The sequence below is a fragment of the Xiphias gladius genome, chromosome 4 (genome assembly GCF_016859285.1).
Source record: "Xiphias gladius isolate SHS-SW01 ecotype Sanya breed wild chromosome 4, ASM1685928v1, whole genome shotgun sequence".
Classification (NCBI taxonomy): Eukaryota; Metazoa; Chordata; class Actinopteri; order Istiophoriformes; family Xiphiidae; genus Xiphias; species Xiphias gladius.
The window spans coordinates 408948-426302 of NC_053403.1; the positions used below are offsets into that span (position 1 = coordinate 408948).

Here is a 17355-nt window from a genome sequence, read left to right on the forward strand (position 1 = left end):
ATCGAACTTATCCAGGTCGGGATACAGGTCACAGGTCAACACCTGGAGGAGGCGGGGCCACTGCTCCAAGTGTTGGCTGGCCAGTCTGCTGCAGGTTGTACACGTTCACACACCGCTGTCATGGTAACGACAGTATGTTTCAAACGGACACTGCTGACAGGTGTACACACACCTACACGCAGGTGATCTCACTGTATGATCGGCTTCTGAGTTTTGGTTCAAAAGGAGCAGGAGAGCTGCAACGATCAGTCATTTTTTAAGCAAAAATATCAAACATTTGTTGGTTCCATCTTCTCAAATGTGAAGATTTGATGCTTTTCTCCGTCGTACGTGGTTCTGAACCTAATGTAACAGAAGAGAAACAGTGTAGACGGAGAATAAAGCAAAGTGCAGCAGTGCTGACTGATCCAGGTTCAGTTCTGTGTGTTACATTCAATGTTTGAAATGACTGGACCTGCTGTCCTCTGTCCAGCTTCCTGCTGTCCTCTGTCTTCCTGCAGAGCTCCGACCTTTAACTACCCGTCCGATCAACAGGACACTTTGAACTGAGCGGGAACAAACAGCAGCAGGAGACACAACATGAAGGAGACAGGAGGAGGACAGAGAACAGAAGAGGACAGAGAACAGAGGAAGACAGAGAAGGATAGGGGGAGGATATTTATTAAGACCTCCTGCCGAATCTTTGAGGATCTGAACTGGACTCCTGAAGGATCTGGACTCGTGAAGGATCTGAACTGGACTCCCGAAGGACCTCCTCAGACAGCATTCATCATCCAGAATCTGTGAAAGACTCCAGCCTCTCAGAGAGTTGTAAAAGTCCCATCAAATAATCTGGATTAAAGAATCCTGTGAAGTGGTTTTAAAGGGTTTCAATCAGACTGATGGTTTTGTGATCAGCTGATCAGAGAGCAGTCTCTTCCTCTGCCTGTCTGCGGGTTTGTTTGTTTGTGTCACAGAGCGTCTCAGAGGGGTGGGGTCATGAGGAGGAATAATGGCCGACTGTTCTGGAGACACAACGGAGCTTTTAAACCTCGACATCTCATCATGATGCACCGGGACAGATTCATGCTGCTGTTTGGGTTTCAAACAGTTTCAGAGCTGCTGGTTCAACCGGAGGATCATTCTGGAGGGTGGAGTTTCTGGTGCTGCTGAGAGGTGTTTCTGTTATTTTGTCCACCCTCACTGAAATAAATGAGGTGAGCAAAATATGAGAAAATTCGGACTGGAGTGAAAGGACAAATCTTCGTCAGAATGGGAACTATTTATCAAACTTGTTTTGGCTTAAAAAGTCTCTCGCACTGTAAAACAAAACTGAGTAAAACGTTAAATGACTCAAAACTGTGTCATCTGACAATAATATTATTATTTAGAAGTTGAAGTGTAGGACATTTGATCTCATCTGTAATTAAAGACAAACAGGTTCAATAGACGACACTGAAAATTCTGACCCCAAAGTCCAACCTCAATGTTACAAAGGGGATCACACCTGTGATTTCCAGTTAAAACTAACTGCACGAACAAGGTGATAAAAGAACCAGCGAAGATCACCGCTTCCTCCGTTCTGACCCGGCTCGTGTCCGATGCGACGCGGCTCCGCACGGTGAAGAACAGTCTGAACGGTCAGAAACCAGACTGCGAGACTTCATAAAGATGGAGACGGTTCAGGAGCATCGGTAGGCGACTGAACATGAAACTGAGGATGTACGGGAAGAGCCACGACACCAATAACAGGAGGAGCAGCGGTCGTCCTCAAAAAACGACGCCACACCCAAAACGGACGGGTCCGAGCTTCTGACTTGGCTCAAGGATTCTCCTTGGAAACTGGTGTTTCAGTGACGGATCAGACAGTGACAAGGACACGGCAGGAAGTCGACCTCTCAGGACGGAGGCCAAGAAGAAAACTACTGGCAGAGGACACGAGAAGAAGCCTGATGAACGTTGGCAGCTCGTTCTCTCGTCAGATGAAACCAAAATACATTATCCTGGATCAGATGGGGTCCAGCGTGTTTGGTGTGGACCTGGACCGAACCACTACCGTGATTGAACAGTGCCGACCGAGAAACATGGAGGGGGGGCTGTGCTGATATGGGGCTGAGACTCAAGAAGATTGACAGGAGAGGAACTGTCCAACAGGACAATGATCCCAAACTCACTGCAACTATCACACACGAGTTTTAAAGAAGAAGAAAGTGACCAAGTCTGTCCCTTGACTGGATCCAACAGGAAACCTCTGGAGTATTTTAAAAGCAACAAACCCCTCCAGCAAAGAGCAGCTGAAGAGACTCATCTCTGAAGAATCAGAACATCTGTCCACAGATCCGTGTTGGACTGGTGTCATCCATGTCTTCAAACATAAAGGACACACAGAATATTCAAAAATAAAAGGATGGAGTCTCACTAGTGAAGGAGAATTGGCTGTTGTTGCAGCTGGTTCTTTAATATGGATCTTTAATTTATGTTTAATTGGTTTTTCACATTAATTGGCTTCGTTCTTCTGGGTCTTTGACTGAAAACAAATAAAACTGACCAGGGATATTTTCAGTTTAGTTTCTACTGTAAATGTCAGAGAACTGCAGAGTAGTTCTGGTGGCTTCCTTCTTAACAGTCTGACAAATATGGGTCCTGATCTACTGCAGACCAGGGTCCGGATCAATCAACATTTAACAGGCTTTTAAGTCAAAACAAGTTTGGTAAACACTTGTGTGAGTAAAGTGAAGAGCTTCACTTTTATTTGACACTTCAGTCCAAAATGAGACTTTTAGCAGTTTGATAAATACAGATCAGCAGATGGATTTAACAGCAGTTCTGCTAAATCACAGATCTGCTCACTAAATCCTGTTTCTGGTCCGCTCCGCTTTCAGACCACGAATCAACCACCACATACAACAACAAAAACCCAACAAACGGAACCAAACAGACCCGAGTTCAGCTGAAGCACCCGACAGTTCAGAGGCGAGAGCAGACACAGGAGTTGAGACCAAACCAGGAGAACAGTCCCGAGTACACAACAGCTGTCCACATACTTATGGCCAGAGTTTTTATTTCCGTCGTCTCGTTGTTTCAGACAGGAAGTAATATGCCGCTCCTGCGTGGACGCATGGCTTCAGTCTGACTGATCTATAGTCAGCTGGTGAGTCACACAGGTTGAGCAACTGGGAGCAGGTAAACAGAGGACGAGGTTCATGTCTGAGTGTTTCAACCCCCGCCCTCCTCCGGCGGGGGGGTGGGGAGAGTCAGAGTTCCTGCGTGCCTCGAATGCCTCGCTCTGAGAGGATCAACTCCTCGTTTCCCAGCAGCTCTCTGGGGTTTGTTATCACAGACCACCTGATACACCAGCCCAGGACTCAAGAGTCAAGACTCGACCCAGTTTCCCTGTAAATTTTAGAACCAGCTTTCTGTGGCAGCTCTCAGATCAGTTATAAGCTGTATATTTTACCTGCTGTGGTTCAAATGGAGCCGAAAATCAGCGGTGGACGAACTCACATCCTTTACTGAAGTAGAAGAGTCGTTGAGTGAAGCCAGGTTAGAGGAGAAAAGTCTGTTCGGTCAAGATGTGCGAGACATGACGAGGAGACACGGCTGCTCACTGATATCAGCGAGGAGGTCGAACTGACTGGACCTCAGGTTCAGTCTCTATCAACCTGCTGTATTTTATTTTATTCAGTCACATGTTTCTAATGTTTTAAAGCATTAGACTGGAAAGTGACGGCAGCGGTAAACTGGACCACGTCTCCTTCTGAGAGCGGCCGGTGCAGAAGTAGGAAGTATCGTTGAAAGGAAATACTCAAGTACCTTAAAACTATACTTAGGTCCTGTACTTGAGCAAATGTACTTAGTTACTTCCCAGCACTGATAAAAAGTCCCTCAGGGATATGTCTCAGTCCTGAACAGACCCGACCAGACCAGACGGTAAAATAAACAGGCTCAGTTCTGCTCAGTTTAACAACTTGTTCTAAGCTTTTCTACAAACTGCTGACAGGGAGTTCACACTGTGAGGAGCTTCTCACCATCGGCTGACTGGACGTGGTTTATGTAACTGTCTGTTTGTTTAAATACGCACAGCACTCACATCCACATCTGTGACGACGTCCATGATGGTATGATTTAGATCAAATCCTCCATCACAGTGATCATGAAACTGATATAAATCATGAGGAGTCAGGACAGAATATCTGACACCGAAAAATCCTGTAAAATGCAGAGACAGTTTTTAAAATTCTTTTATCCAACATCCAACAACACCAGAGTCTCCTCGGAAGTAAAACACAAACCCTGTCCTTCAGTCTGTGTGTGTGTGTGTGTGTGTCTCTAATCTGTAATAATGAGGATAAAGTTAATCCAGCACAGTGAGAGGAGAGGACCATGGAGATTACAACTAACGACCAATACAACCACAATCCCTCCGATCTGACCAATCAGCTGCTCCCGTTTCCATCAGCTCATCCGAACACGAAACCTGAACACCTGTGAGTCGGTTCTCTGAAACACAAACACACACAGGGATACTGCCACCGGCTCTGGATCCACACCTGGAGTTGCCCGTGAGCAGCGTGTAGCAGACACACCTGTCCATCCCCGTGACCTCTGACACACAGCAGCCTCACCTGTCCGCCATCAGAACTCCCAGTGTGTTAGAAACGGGTTTCAGCTCACCACAGGAGGAACCGCACACAGTCGCTGTAACTGTAACTAAGGTACTTGTACTCTGAGTGTTTCCATTTCCTGCTACTTTCTACTCCGCCGCGACTCAGAGGGAAACGCTGACCCTGCTACTGCTCTGCATTTATCTGACAGCTGAAGCTACTTTACAGTCCGAATATTTACATAAAACATAATCAACAAATAGATGATGACGTGTGGCAGATTAAACCCCCCGGCGGAATATAAAGTCAACATTAAAGCGATCAACACATGAATGAATCAATAATTATCGTCCAATAATACAATACGCGTGATTCTGAAGAATGAGCACGTTCATTTTGGGGCTAAAACATTTGTTCTTTTACTTCAGTATTTTTTTCCTTTATCGGTGCAATAAGACATGGTACAGAAATTCGACAGACGTAGCCTGTAACAGGACAGTACGACGGAACCGGCAGAGGTTAGGACTGGAGCTGGGTCCAGATCTTTAGATGTCGATGGGAGTGCCGTCTCACTGAGATGATGTCATCAGTGTGACATCAGAACACCAGTCTTATATAACACAGTTAAAGTCAACCGGTTTCCATGGCGATTAAGAGTCTGGTCATGTGACCTGAGATTATCTTCAAGTGAAGAGACTCAGCATGAGACTGGAAGTGATACTGACACACACACACACACACACACACACACACACACACACACACACACACACACACACACACGCACTGAGATCAATCATCATCATCATCATCAATACAGGTTCAGGCAGCTTTTCCTGCCACTGTCAATAGACTCTGATCTCTGGAGGTTTTTGCTTTGGACTGACTCTATTAACTGCACTACCCATAAAGCTCGGAGGCTGTTGCTGTGGAGACGCCTCCGTCCAGAGCTGTGACATTCAGAACATTTAGTGACTGCAGTCAGGAACAGACTCTGGATCAGACGTTAATTCATTAAACTGATGACCAACCAAACTTATAACAAAAAAACACAAATTTAAGCAACTTTCTTTTTCTTCCTTAGTGTCATAGTTCTGAAGCTTTTTTAATGTATATCTTTCTCCTCCATGTTTATAACTCACTGTCATATATGAAGCACTTTGAGTTGCTGTTTTGTTAAAGGTTACTTTGACTTATCTTCTTGACAGTCTGTCACAGTTTATACCAATTAAAGACAACTAGGATATGGACTAATTTCTTTACACAAACACATCCTGCTGATTCATCCGCAGCACATTAAATAACACAACAGACCCCTGAGGTACAAAAACAATTTGCCTTATTTTTCCCTGAATACAAACTATGGAACATTTCTTATTTTTATATTTATATATATATTTTTTTTACATACTGAAACTCTGACATAAACACACGTTTTATCACAGTTCTCCTTCATATCAAGCAACAGAAACGAGTGGACATGTCTGAGACAGGAGACTGCAGACAGTTCAAACGCTGCGATCGATAACGCACCCAGCGGGAACACAACAGGCTGACGCTCTGTCCTGTTACTGCTGAAGCTCAACAGATAATGGTGATAAAAACCGGCAGCTGACAGTAGAATCACAGCATTCAGCAGGAGTCTGATCTGGTTCTTTCTGCCTACCTTAAACCTCCTGTGGTCTGCAGTGAGAAGAGACAGAAAGAGACGAGGTTCAGACAGAGATCTGGACCAGGACGAGCTCTGATCAGGTTCCGAGAGAATCTACCTGCAGCTCTGACAGGGGGGGGCGGGGCTTAATCCAATTAGACTCGGGGAGGAGCGGAGGGAGCGAGGCGCCGCCTGCTGGACTGGACACACGCTGACCTCTGACTCGGTATGGCTGCAACAAGTTATTTTCATTATAGATTATAATTCTCCATTAATCAGTTCACTGTTTGGTCAGGAAAACGTCAGACCAACCCTGAGCCTCAACAATTTCCAGTTCACCACATGAAATCACCGAAGCTCAGAAGCTGGAGCCGGAGAAAATTTGTCATTTTCTGCCTGAGGCAGCGAATGACTTCTTTTAAAAATGAAGCTGTAAAGGGAAAGGTCACCGTGTAGTGAGATTCAGAACCAGAGGCTTCAAAACAGTGTGAGCTCCGATGTTTGAGTGGGAAAAACATGCAAAACCCTTCGTTTACAGTGGGTCATAATCATTGAATGAACAGATACTAAAATGTACCATCAGCTGCATTAGTTTGCCACAGATATTACATTGATTGTTGCTGTAATTTGAAACCATATAACACTGAATTTATTACGTCCTGTATTATAATTCAATATCTATTCTTGCAGCTCCAGCCGTGAGCCTCATCGAGCAAAACAATGTTATGACTGGACGGATCCATTTCTACCTTCTGAGGCGAGTACGACGGCTTCGACTAATGATTAGTTTCATTGACGATTAATCTGCTGATTATTTTCTGAATTAAATGATTAATTATTTGGTCTTAAGCAGGCCACAAAATAGTGAGAAAATTATAATGACAGATTCTGCCTGTAGAAACATTTATTTTATAAATCTTCTTGTTATTTTTCTAATTTCATTCCCATCATTATTATTTTAACCATTTTTATTTACTGATATTGATCGGATTCGTTTCTATGTTTGGTTCGAGGCGTGGGATTTGTCGGTGCCGATGGTGATGTTGGGAAGTTTGTTTCGGGTCTTACCGCCCTTGTTGTTTTTTGTCTCGTGTGTTTTTTGTTTGTATGTGTGTTATGAGATCTATGAAAGATGCTGAGAGCAGCACTTCTGTTTCTCTTGAAGTGCTTCCTCTTTGTTGACCTGGTGAGTTTAAACAGAGAAATGAATCCGGAACAAATATGAATTAACAAGGTGTGTTTCACAGACACTAACCGTCCTACCCGCTATGACCCTGGTACTGCGAAGCTCTCTTTACTGGGCAAAGTATTCTCCTTTTAAAATCACAACAAAATACGACTGCAGTCACTGCAGTTTTTACACCAGGACTTTTTCACACACTAACTGCTGAGACAGTTGTAGACACTGTGGAGTTTGTACGGTACTAAAGAAAGAGACAGCAACAGCCACAGAGTCCGAACCTTCACAGAGAAACTGACGTTAGTAAACTGTGCGAGCGAAGAAGAAGAAAACTGAGACTCTTGTTTGTCTGTCGGAGCCTCGTGTCGTGTTCTGTTGAGCTGGACTTCGACTCTACAGGTGGTAAAACAGGCCACTTATTGTCTGTAGCGCCCCACATCTGTGACAACGAGCCACTTTAAACACCTTCAGACGCACTGGAAAACTCTGACACATGCAGATCCTGGATCAGCGATGTGACACAGGAAACACAGCGTGGACGTCTGCAGCGTGACGTCAGCTCAACACAGCCTGAGCTCTTCTTAAAAACACGACTGTGCTGATGCTCAGTGTCTGCAGCTCAGAGACACAGACGTCTATTGTCCTGTGTGTGTGTGTGTGTGTGTGTGTGTGTGTGGGGGGGTATTTATGTGATAGACGCTGCCGGTTCCCTCCACCACCGACCTCAGAGAAGAAAGACAGCACACATCAACGCAGACGACAACAAAGACTGATCTGTGATCTGCTGAGCTGCTGGTCCCGCACACAGACAGACAGACGGACAGACCGAGAGGACCGGGCCTGCAGACAGCAGGGTTGGGGTTCGACAGTTTCTCATCAAATCCATTCACTCATTTAGTTCTGAGCTGCTTTCAGACGCATCCCGTTCTGTAAATGTTGTCTGGCTAGGTCCGACCGACGGGAGGCCTGCAGCGGAACGAAAACACGCAGAGGTTTAATGTCGCTGCAACAACTTGCTCCCTCAGTCTTCATCTCCTACGTACAAAGGAAACTAAAGTCAGTTCAATAAATCAGTGTGAGGAGATTCTTCATGTGTAAAATGTACTTTAGCCGGCAGTTTTAGGAACCTCACGCTCCAATCAGAAAAGCAGAACCCTTCCATCTATTTTAGACGTTCACTCGCAGCAACGGTGCCGACGAAATTACGAACGTCGATAAAAACAAGGATTAAACAACGTGCTGTCATTCTGTGTCTGGTCCAAAACGGCAGCAGAGCTCTGATAAATGATGAAACTGAGGATGAAACGCATCAGAACCGACCACGCTCTTCTTCTTCGGTGGTTTCCTTATGTAGTTCTCCAGCAGTGACAGCTGCAGCCTGTGGACCGGCGTTGTTTAACGCTGCTGTCTGTTCTAACACAGACCGGACCAGCAGTCGCCCACAGACGCCGCAGCAGCTGACGGCCCTGAGCCGACCTCTCTGACTGTCTGACCTTCCCCGGTCCTCGAGCCCGGATCCCTGATCTCAGAGTACCTGCTCAAACAGAGAACTGATCTGATATCAGCGCTCTCTTTCTCCCACATCACAAATCTGTAAACCTCAGTCTGTGGAGCTGACCGGGGTCACGGACCGACAAGGACGCTGTGCGTAATGTGGATCTGCCACGGCTGACACCTGATCCACTTCAGACCAGTGAGCGTGCCTGATCAGTGTTGGTACCAAATCCAATCCAATGGATCAGCTCAGTGTCCGGAGGAACCTCCTGTAAAGTGGATCGGAGTCTCTTACCTTCACCCATGGAGACGTCATATGAGGAGCTGTGAGATCCTTCAGGCATCACACGGTCTCCTGCAGACAGACAGACAGACAGACAGTATATATGAGGACCTGGGGAGGACAGGACTCCAGACACAAAGCAAAAGTCAGTCAGTCACTTTCCTCCTGGTTGGTGACACTGGCCCAGACTCGGCCCTGAAAAAGGGTGTAGGGTCACACCCGCGATGCAGGGGGGTAATAAATATTACCGATCCGACTGATCAGAGACCGTAAAGAGGGTGAACTGCATCAGCACAAGGAGCGAATCACTGAACTCCTCAGCTGTACAGGTTTTTCTTAAAGAAACACACACACACATCACATTATCTGTATGATGCACCATAAGTCACGAAACAGCTGCTGGTAACAGGTACGAAAACAGATGAAAGTTTCTACAGGTCTTATTGTTACAAACACTTTTCGATCGGTTTTGTGTCGTACGAACGCTGAGGAGGAAACCGGTTCTGTGTCGAGGATGAAGATCAAGTGATTGATCGGTTCTCCTGGACGACTTCATGAAGTCTGTTTCACTGCCACACCACGAAAAGAGGAAAAAGACAGAGTCATCCTTCCTCTGGAAGTAAACCGTGAGCCAACTACACATGATGAGTCACTGCACAACAAGGTACACACAACCACACACACACACGGACGATGGACAGTACCGAGTGTGTATGTGTGTGTGGACGGTACAAACTCTTTTTGTTGGCTAAAAACCAGTGAGCAACAGTCTGACGTGGAGCGTTCGCACCGAATATTTTCAGTGATCTACAGACACACGCAGACCCTCCATGAAAAACATCCCACCACCAGCTGCTCCAGAGCGTCTTACAGTTTTATTTCTCTCACTGTCCTGCCGCTTCTCAGTGTCTTACAACCGGGAACCGTTGGTATAGTTGTACCGTGACTGATTATCACTGACGTGTCTCCTGAGTCCTTTGTTAAAGTGACAAAAGTCAGACTTGTAGCTGAGTTTGTATCAAAGGGAGACGACCGCGCCCGAGGAGGAAGGTCGGGTTAAAGCCGCTGCACAAAGAAACGTGACTGACTCGGATAAAAAGGGAACAAAGTGTGGACGGAAGCAGAAATGAAGAGACCGTCCCGTCCCGGGCAGTGATGCGTTCAGGGACACTGCTCAGTCAGCGTGTTCGGCTGCTGGAGTTCAGGTCAGACCTGTTCATTACGGTCCACGTATAAATCCTTACTACTGCAGAGCAGAGATCAGACCTGTTGTGAATCTGAAACAAATGAAAGCTCTGCAGTTCACCTCCAGAAGGTCACATTTACCATCCCCGGCTGCTGTCAGTGAACGCCTCAGAGCTGCAGAGTCTCCGAACAGAAAGAAGAGACTGATGTGAACCCTGTGTCTCCCAGGTCCCACAAGACCCCACCAGATCCCGCCGGGTCCCGCCACATCCCACCAGGTCCCGCTACATCCCACCAGGTCCCGCCAGGTCCCACAAGACCCCGCAAGGTCCCGCCAGGTCCCACCACATCCCGCCAGGTCCCACAAGACCCCGCCGGGTCCCGCCAGGTCCCACAAGACCCCACCACATCCCGCCAGGTCCTGCCAGGTCCCACAAGACCCCGCCAGGTCCCACCACATCCCACCAGGTCCCGCCACATCCCACCAGGTCCCACCAGGTCCCACAAGACCCCGCCAGGTCCCGCCAGGTCCCACAAGACCCCGCCAGGTCCCGCCAGGTCCCGCCAGGTCCCACAAGACCCCACCAGGGACGTCGGTTTTTCACCGTCTTCTGATAAATCAATGAATCCACAAATGAACTGAAATAAAAAGAGTCAGCAGCTGCAGCCAGAGACGAGATCAGTCTGTTCCGTTGTGTCCATCCTTTCATTTTACTCTGTTTTAACCTTTTAAGTCTTTTAAATGTGTGTTTTTATGTCCTCTCCTGCTTCTTCTCTTTGGGCCTTGTATGTTTGGACTCTGCTGCTGAAAGGTGCCGGACTCGTACGTCTGGTGTTTCTTTCGCTCGATTAAAGAAAGCAAACGTTTTAACTTGACTGGTTCTTAATGTTGCGAGAGTAAACGGCGGCTCACGAGTTTTACGGACAGAAAACAGTGTGACGGTGAGGCCAGGTGAGGCAGATCAGGTGATCACATACACCTGAATCAGCTGTCTGTGTTTGCTGAGATGAGGGCTGAAGAACCGGACCGACCGGTGATATAATCTAAGTCCCGCAGAACCAGGTCACAGAGCAGGAAGCGATGGAGCGTCTGGTGTCTGATGCCGCACGCTCCTCTTTCTTCTGCGGGAGCGGCCACAGATCACGTGGAAAATCCTCTTTACGTCCCGTATCCAGACCGTTTCTCAGACTGGGCTCCTCGTCCCACTGATCCCGTCTGAGGCCTGAACCCCCGACGTGACCTTCATCTCTCGCCTGTTTCACCTGTTGCTAATTTTATCTCACTGCTGTTCATGACGTTGGTTTTTCTGTGAACTGGAACACACTGCGCTCCAGTCTGAAGCGGAGTCGTGCGTTCATCATCTTCATCATCGTCATCATCATCATCGTTGTCATAACTATAAACTACAGCTGCATCAATTAGTGGTTAACTGGTCAGAAAATTAGCAGATGCCTATTTTGACAGTCAGACGCTGGTTTCAGTCATTTTCTCAGTAAAAATACTGAATATTCCTTTATTTCCTGTTTCTCTGTTTTCTGTCCCATTAAAGTGAATCTCTCTGGGCTTTAGACAGAACCGGACATTTGAGGACGTCACCTTGGACTCTGAGGAACCGTAACGGGAACCTTTTCACTGTTCTCTGACATCTCATAGACAAAACGATGAAGGAATGGATGAATAATCAATCAGCCCAATCCACAGATTGATTGATAAAGAAAATCTTGTTGAGCCCCGGTGGAAAGGTTGCGTACACAAAAATGCCAATTCCCATCAGTCTACAGAGAAGTGCTTATTAAAAAAGGTGCACTTGTTAATTTTGATTCAGTCCAATCATGTGAGGGATTTTATTCCTTTGATTTCAACTCGTTGGTCATTTCCCTGTGCTGTGGGTTTATTAACTCCTTTATGATGAAGCAGTTCGTGAAGTCTCTTTAAAGCAAAATACACCAGTCTGGGGTCTGATGATGATGATGATGATGATGAAGACACGACCGGTACTGAATCAAAGATTCGTTTTAAAGCGTCACCGGTTCCGGCCTCTCAGATGTCGTAAACCACGGTAACTGAGTCTCTTTGAGTTTGGACAAAGACACCTGGAGACGTCTCCGGGGACTGAGGGACATTTTAACAGGTACTTTTACCATTTGCTGACAATTTGGAGACACAATCAATAATCGGTGAATTGATCAAATACTCGGCAGATTAACTGATGATGACACTCATCGTCAATCCCCTCAGTTGTCGCCCGTCGATCAACTAATCCGTCAGACTGTTCACGCCCCTGAACGCCCTGAGGCAGTCCGTCTGAGCATGCTCAGACCGCGGCCTGTCACGGCCCTGATCGGGTCCGATCGTTCCGACCTGGTTACCATGGAAACACACCAACGAGCAGACCCACGGTCACGTCGTGTTCACTTTGTTCTGTTGTTGTTTTTGCTGCTAAAGTTGATCTGAGGTTTGTGTGTCGAGCTGCTCAGTGACTCTGCTGTTTCTCCTCAGTGTCAGATTTACTGCCGATAAATCACACGCACATGCGCATGCGCACACTCATAAACATACTCAAACTCACACAGTCGCACACGCTCACACTCGCACTCGCACACATGCACACACTCACTCGCACACACACACACACACACTCGCACACACTCGCACACACTCACTCGCACACACACACTCACTCGCACACACACACTCACTCGCACACACTCACTCGCACGCACACTCACTCACACACACACACTCACTCACACACACACACACTCTCACACTCACACACACTCACTCGCACACACTCACACTCGCACACACACACACTCGCAGACACTCTCACACACTCACTCGCACACACACACACTCTCACACAAACTCACTCACACACACACACACACACACACACACTCACACAAACTCACTCGCACACACTCACACACACTCACTCACACACACTCACACACACTCACTCACACACACTCACTCACACTCGCACACACTCACACTCGTACACACACTCACTCGCACACACACACAACACTGCACACACTCACACTCTGCACACACACACACGCACACACTCACTCACTCGCACACTCACACACACTCACACACACACACACTCGCAGACACTCTCACACAAACTCACACACTCACTCGCACACACACTCACTCGCACACACACACACACACTCGCAGACACTCGCACACACTCACACTCGCACACACTCACTCGCACGCACACACTTGCAGACACTCGCACACACTCAAACTCTCACACTCACACACACTCACTCGCACACACTCACACACACTCACTGCACACACTCGCACACACTCACACTCTGCACACACACACACCTGCAGACACTGCACACACTCACACACACTCACTGCACACACTCACTCGCACACACTCACACTCGCACACACTCACTCGCACGCACACACTCACAAACACTCGCACACACTCACTCACACACACACACTCACACTCGCACACACTCACACTCGCACACACACACACTCGCACACACACACACTCGCAGACACTCTCACACAAACTCACTCGCACACACACACACACTCACACTCGCACAAACTCACTCGCACACACTCACTCGCACGCACACACACACACACTCACACACACTCACACACACTCACACACACTCACACACACACTCACACTCGCACACACTCACACACTCACACTCTCACACTCACACACACACACTCTCACACGCACAAACACTCACACACACAGTCACACTCTCACACTCACACAAACTCACTCGCACACACTCACACACACTCACACTCACACTCACACTCACACTCACACTCACACACACTACACACACTCGCACACACACTCGCACACACACACGCACACACTCACTCGCACACACTCACTCGCACACACTCACTCGCACGCACACACTCACACACTCGCACACACACACTCATACTCGCACACACACACACTCTCACACACACACACTCACACACACACACTCACACAAACTCACTCGCACACACTCACTCGCACGCACACACTCGCACTCGCACACACACTCACCCGAACACACGCACAAACACTCACACACACTCGCACACACACACACACACACTCACACACACACTCACTCACACACACACTCACACACTCACACACTCACACACACACACACACACACACACACTCACTCACTCGCACGCACTCACTCATACTCTCACACACTCGCACTCACACACACACTCACTCACTCGCACAGACTCACACTCTCACACACACACACTCACACACTCACTCGCACACACTCACTCACACACACACTCACACTCGCACACTCTCACACACTCACACTCTCACACACCAATCGGCCACATCCCTCTCGTAACCAACCACAAGGCTGCCGGTGATAATGAGGCCGGATCCGTCAAACCTCCGTCTGACTGCTGCAATCAGTTTTGCCGCCACACGCCTTTTCTTCCGCTGCAGTCTCAACGTGTTCTGACACGGACCCCCCTTTAATAACGCTCAATTTAGGGGTCCTTTGCTTTTCGGCAAAGGCGCAACCCTCATCCAACGTGTCTGAAGGTTTCACTTTAATTGTCAGTATGCACTGTTGATTTCGGCACGACGCATTTCACCAAGCGGCTCTAAATCTGGTTAAATCTCTAAATAGTTCAGACTTGTTCCCTCTTTCTCAACGCTGGCAGGCTGCCGCTGCCGGGGCGTGTTTTGGTGGCGAACGGCTGCGAGAGAAACAGGCAGGAGTTTAAATCCACTGAAAACAAGCGCTCTCTTGTGTACTGTGTATTCAAGGTTATTGCCGAATTAAAGACGGACTCAATCGGACTCTAACAATCATCAGGTTATCACATAAGACGTCGGCATTTTCTCATACAAGCACGTATTCTTTAAATACCCGGATTTCCTTACGAGGCTCTGCATCAGCAACCGCACCTCCAAGCCTCAAGGGCAGCCAGCGAACTGTAACGTGTCGTTCCTTCGCGATAATATGATTTGTTTCATAATAGACTCAGTTTTAGTCAGAGGAATCCGGACTACGGGTCCGGCTCTACCTTCAAGTCTCTCTAGGGGGTTTCAGTTTAACCTTCAGCGGATTCAAAACCAGACAGAAACTTCCGCGTAGACCGCGGCTCAGAAGAGCGACTCCAAGTGTTGAAGTCCATCGGAAACATCCAGAGGAACCTTGGACCGAGAGTGTTCTCCAACACTCTTCAACACCTGCAGGTCTGTTCTGAAACTTTTCCCGAGACACGCGGAACATTAACGTAAGGTCTGGACTCACCTGAGCGAAGTTTACCGTTAAAACCTGGTGGTAGGTGTCGCCTCGGTCACATCCACAGCGTCGGTGTTTGCTTTTTAACGACAACTGTTTGCCGCATCAAACCCCGTCCGCTGTCTGCAGCGCCGCTGCTCCACACGCACGCCCTCTGCGCATGCGCCCCGATTGAGCCGGCTGAAGCGGACCAGTAGAGTCTGGGTCCCGAAGGTCCCACTGGAGACAGGACCCCTCGCAGTAAAACGCGGCTCAGGTTCATCTCCCGTATTTAAAATGTGGAGCTGCGCTGATCTGTGATCGGTCACCGGAGGGACGCTCGGCTCCAGTCTGACACATCTGATCAGTCTTCTTCTTCTTCTTCTCCTTTTTCTTTTTCTTCTTTTTCTTCTTTTTCTTCTTTTTCTTCTTTTTTTCTTCTTTTTTCTTTTTTTCTTCTTTTTCTTCTTCTTCTCCTTTTTCTTTTTCTTCTTTTTCTTCTTTTTTTTCTTCTTTTTCTTCTTCTTCTCCTTTTTCTTTTTCTTCTTTTTCTTCTTTTTTTCTTCTTTTTCTTCTTTTTCTTCTTTTTCTTCTTCTTTTTCTTCTTCTTCTCCTTTTTCTTTTTCTTCTTTTTCTTCTTCTTTTTCTTCTTCTTCTTTTTCTTTTTCTTCTTTTATTCTTCTTTTTCTTCTTCTTCTTTTCTTTTTCTTCTTTTTCTTCTTTTTCTTCTTCTTTTTCTTTTTCTTTTTCTTCTTCTTCTTTTTCTTTTTCTTTCTTTTTCTTCTTCTTTCTTTTTTTCCCTTCTTTTTCTTCTTCTTTCTTTTTTTTTCCTTCTTTTTCTTCTTCTTTCTTTTTTTTCTTCTTTTTCTTTCTTTTTCTTCTTCTTTCTTTTTTTTCCCTTCTTTTTCTTCTTTTTCTTTCTTTTCTTCTTCTTTTTTTCTTCTTCTTCTTTTTCTTCTTCTTTCTTCTTCTTTTTCTTCTTCTTTCTTTTTCTTCTTCTTTCTTTTTCTTCTTCCTCTTTTTTCTTCTTCTTCTTTTTCTTTTTCTTCTTCTTCTTTCTTTTTCTTCTTCTTTTTCTTTTTCTTCTTTCTTCTTTCTTTTTCTTCTTCTTCTTTCTTTTTCTTCTTCTTTTTCTTTTTTCTTTTTCTTTTTCTTCTTCTTCTTCCCTGCGGTTAACTCTCAGAGAACCGATGAGACCCTGCAACATTCAAATACACATTGACCAGAGTCACAACTGAAACGAACCGCAGTGAGAAAAGTGTAGGATGACGATGATTCTGGTTTTAAGCCTCCGGAGATCAGGGTTGGTTCGGTTCGTTTTCTATGCACTCGTCTCTTTCTTTCTTTAAACGTCCTTCCTCCACATGAGCGGGATCTTTTTCTCTCAGCACAAACTCAGCTGAGAGTCTGACGTCTCATTTGGTCAGTTTAACAAAGCGTAAAGCTGCCAGGACACAAAGTACATGAAACATGTCACAGACACCTGTAACATGTGCAAATCTTCAGTGACAATCACTGAAGATTCTCATGGAACAGTCCAGGGTTGTAAAAAATGTTGTTTAATTGTTAATACTCACAAATGAAGCAGAACAATGTGAGAAATTAAACTAACACACAGTCTGTTTACATGTAAAGTGATTTTATCTCGACTGATTTGGAGTCTTTTTCACTGAAAGTCTGTGTTTGTCTGTAG

General features: G+C 46.6%; 1 protein-coding gene across 3 annotated transcripts in view; it reads right to left on the reverse strand.

Annotated features, from left to right (window-relative positions):
* LOC120788616 (pleckstrin homology domain-containing family G member 3) overlaps positions 1 to 15941 on the reverse strand; it is a 43134-nt gene extending 27193 nt beyond the window's left edge. Inside the window, exons 1-2 of one of the 3 annotated variants that reach the window (XM_040124515.1) lie at positions 15693 to 15941; positions 9204 to 9263 (exon numbers count right to left, since the gene is read on the reverse strand). In XM_040124515.1, coding sequence (XP_039980449.1) covers positions 9204 to 9252 — 49 coding nt within the window. In that variant the 5' untranslated portion in view covers positions 9253 to 9263; positions 15693 to 15941. Of the gene's footprint in view, positions 1 to 9203; positions 9264 to 15305; positions 15353 to 15692 lie in introns of those variants that run through there. The other 2 variants (XM_040124518.1, XM_040124516.1) reach the window with 2 other exon arrangements.
* Between the last annotated feature and the right edge of the window lie 1414 nt (positions 15942 to 17355).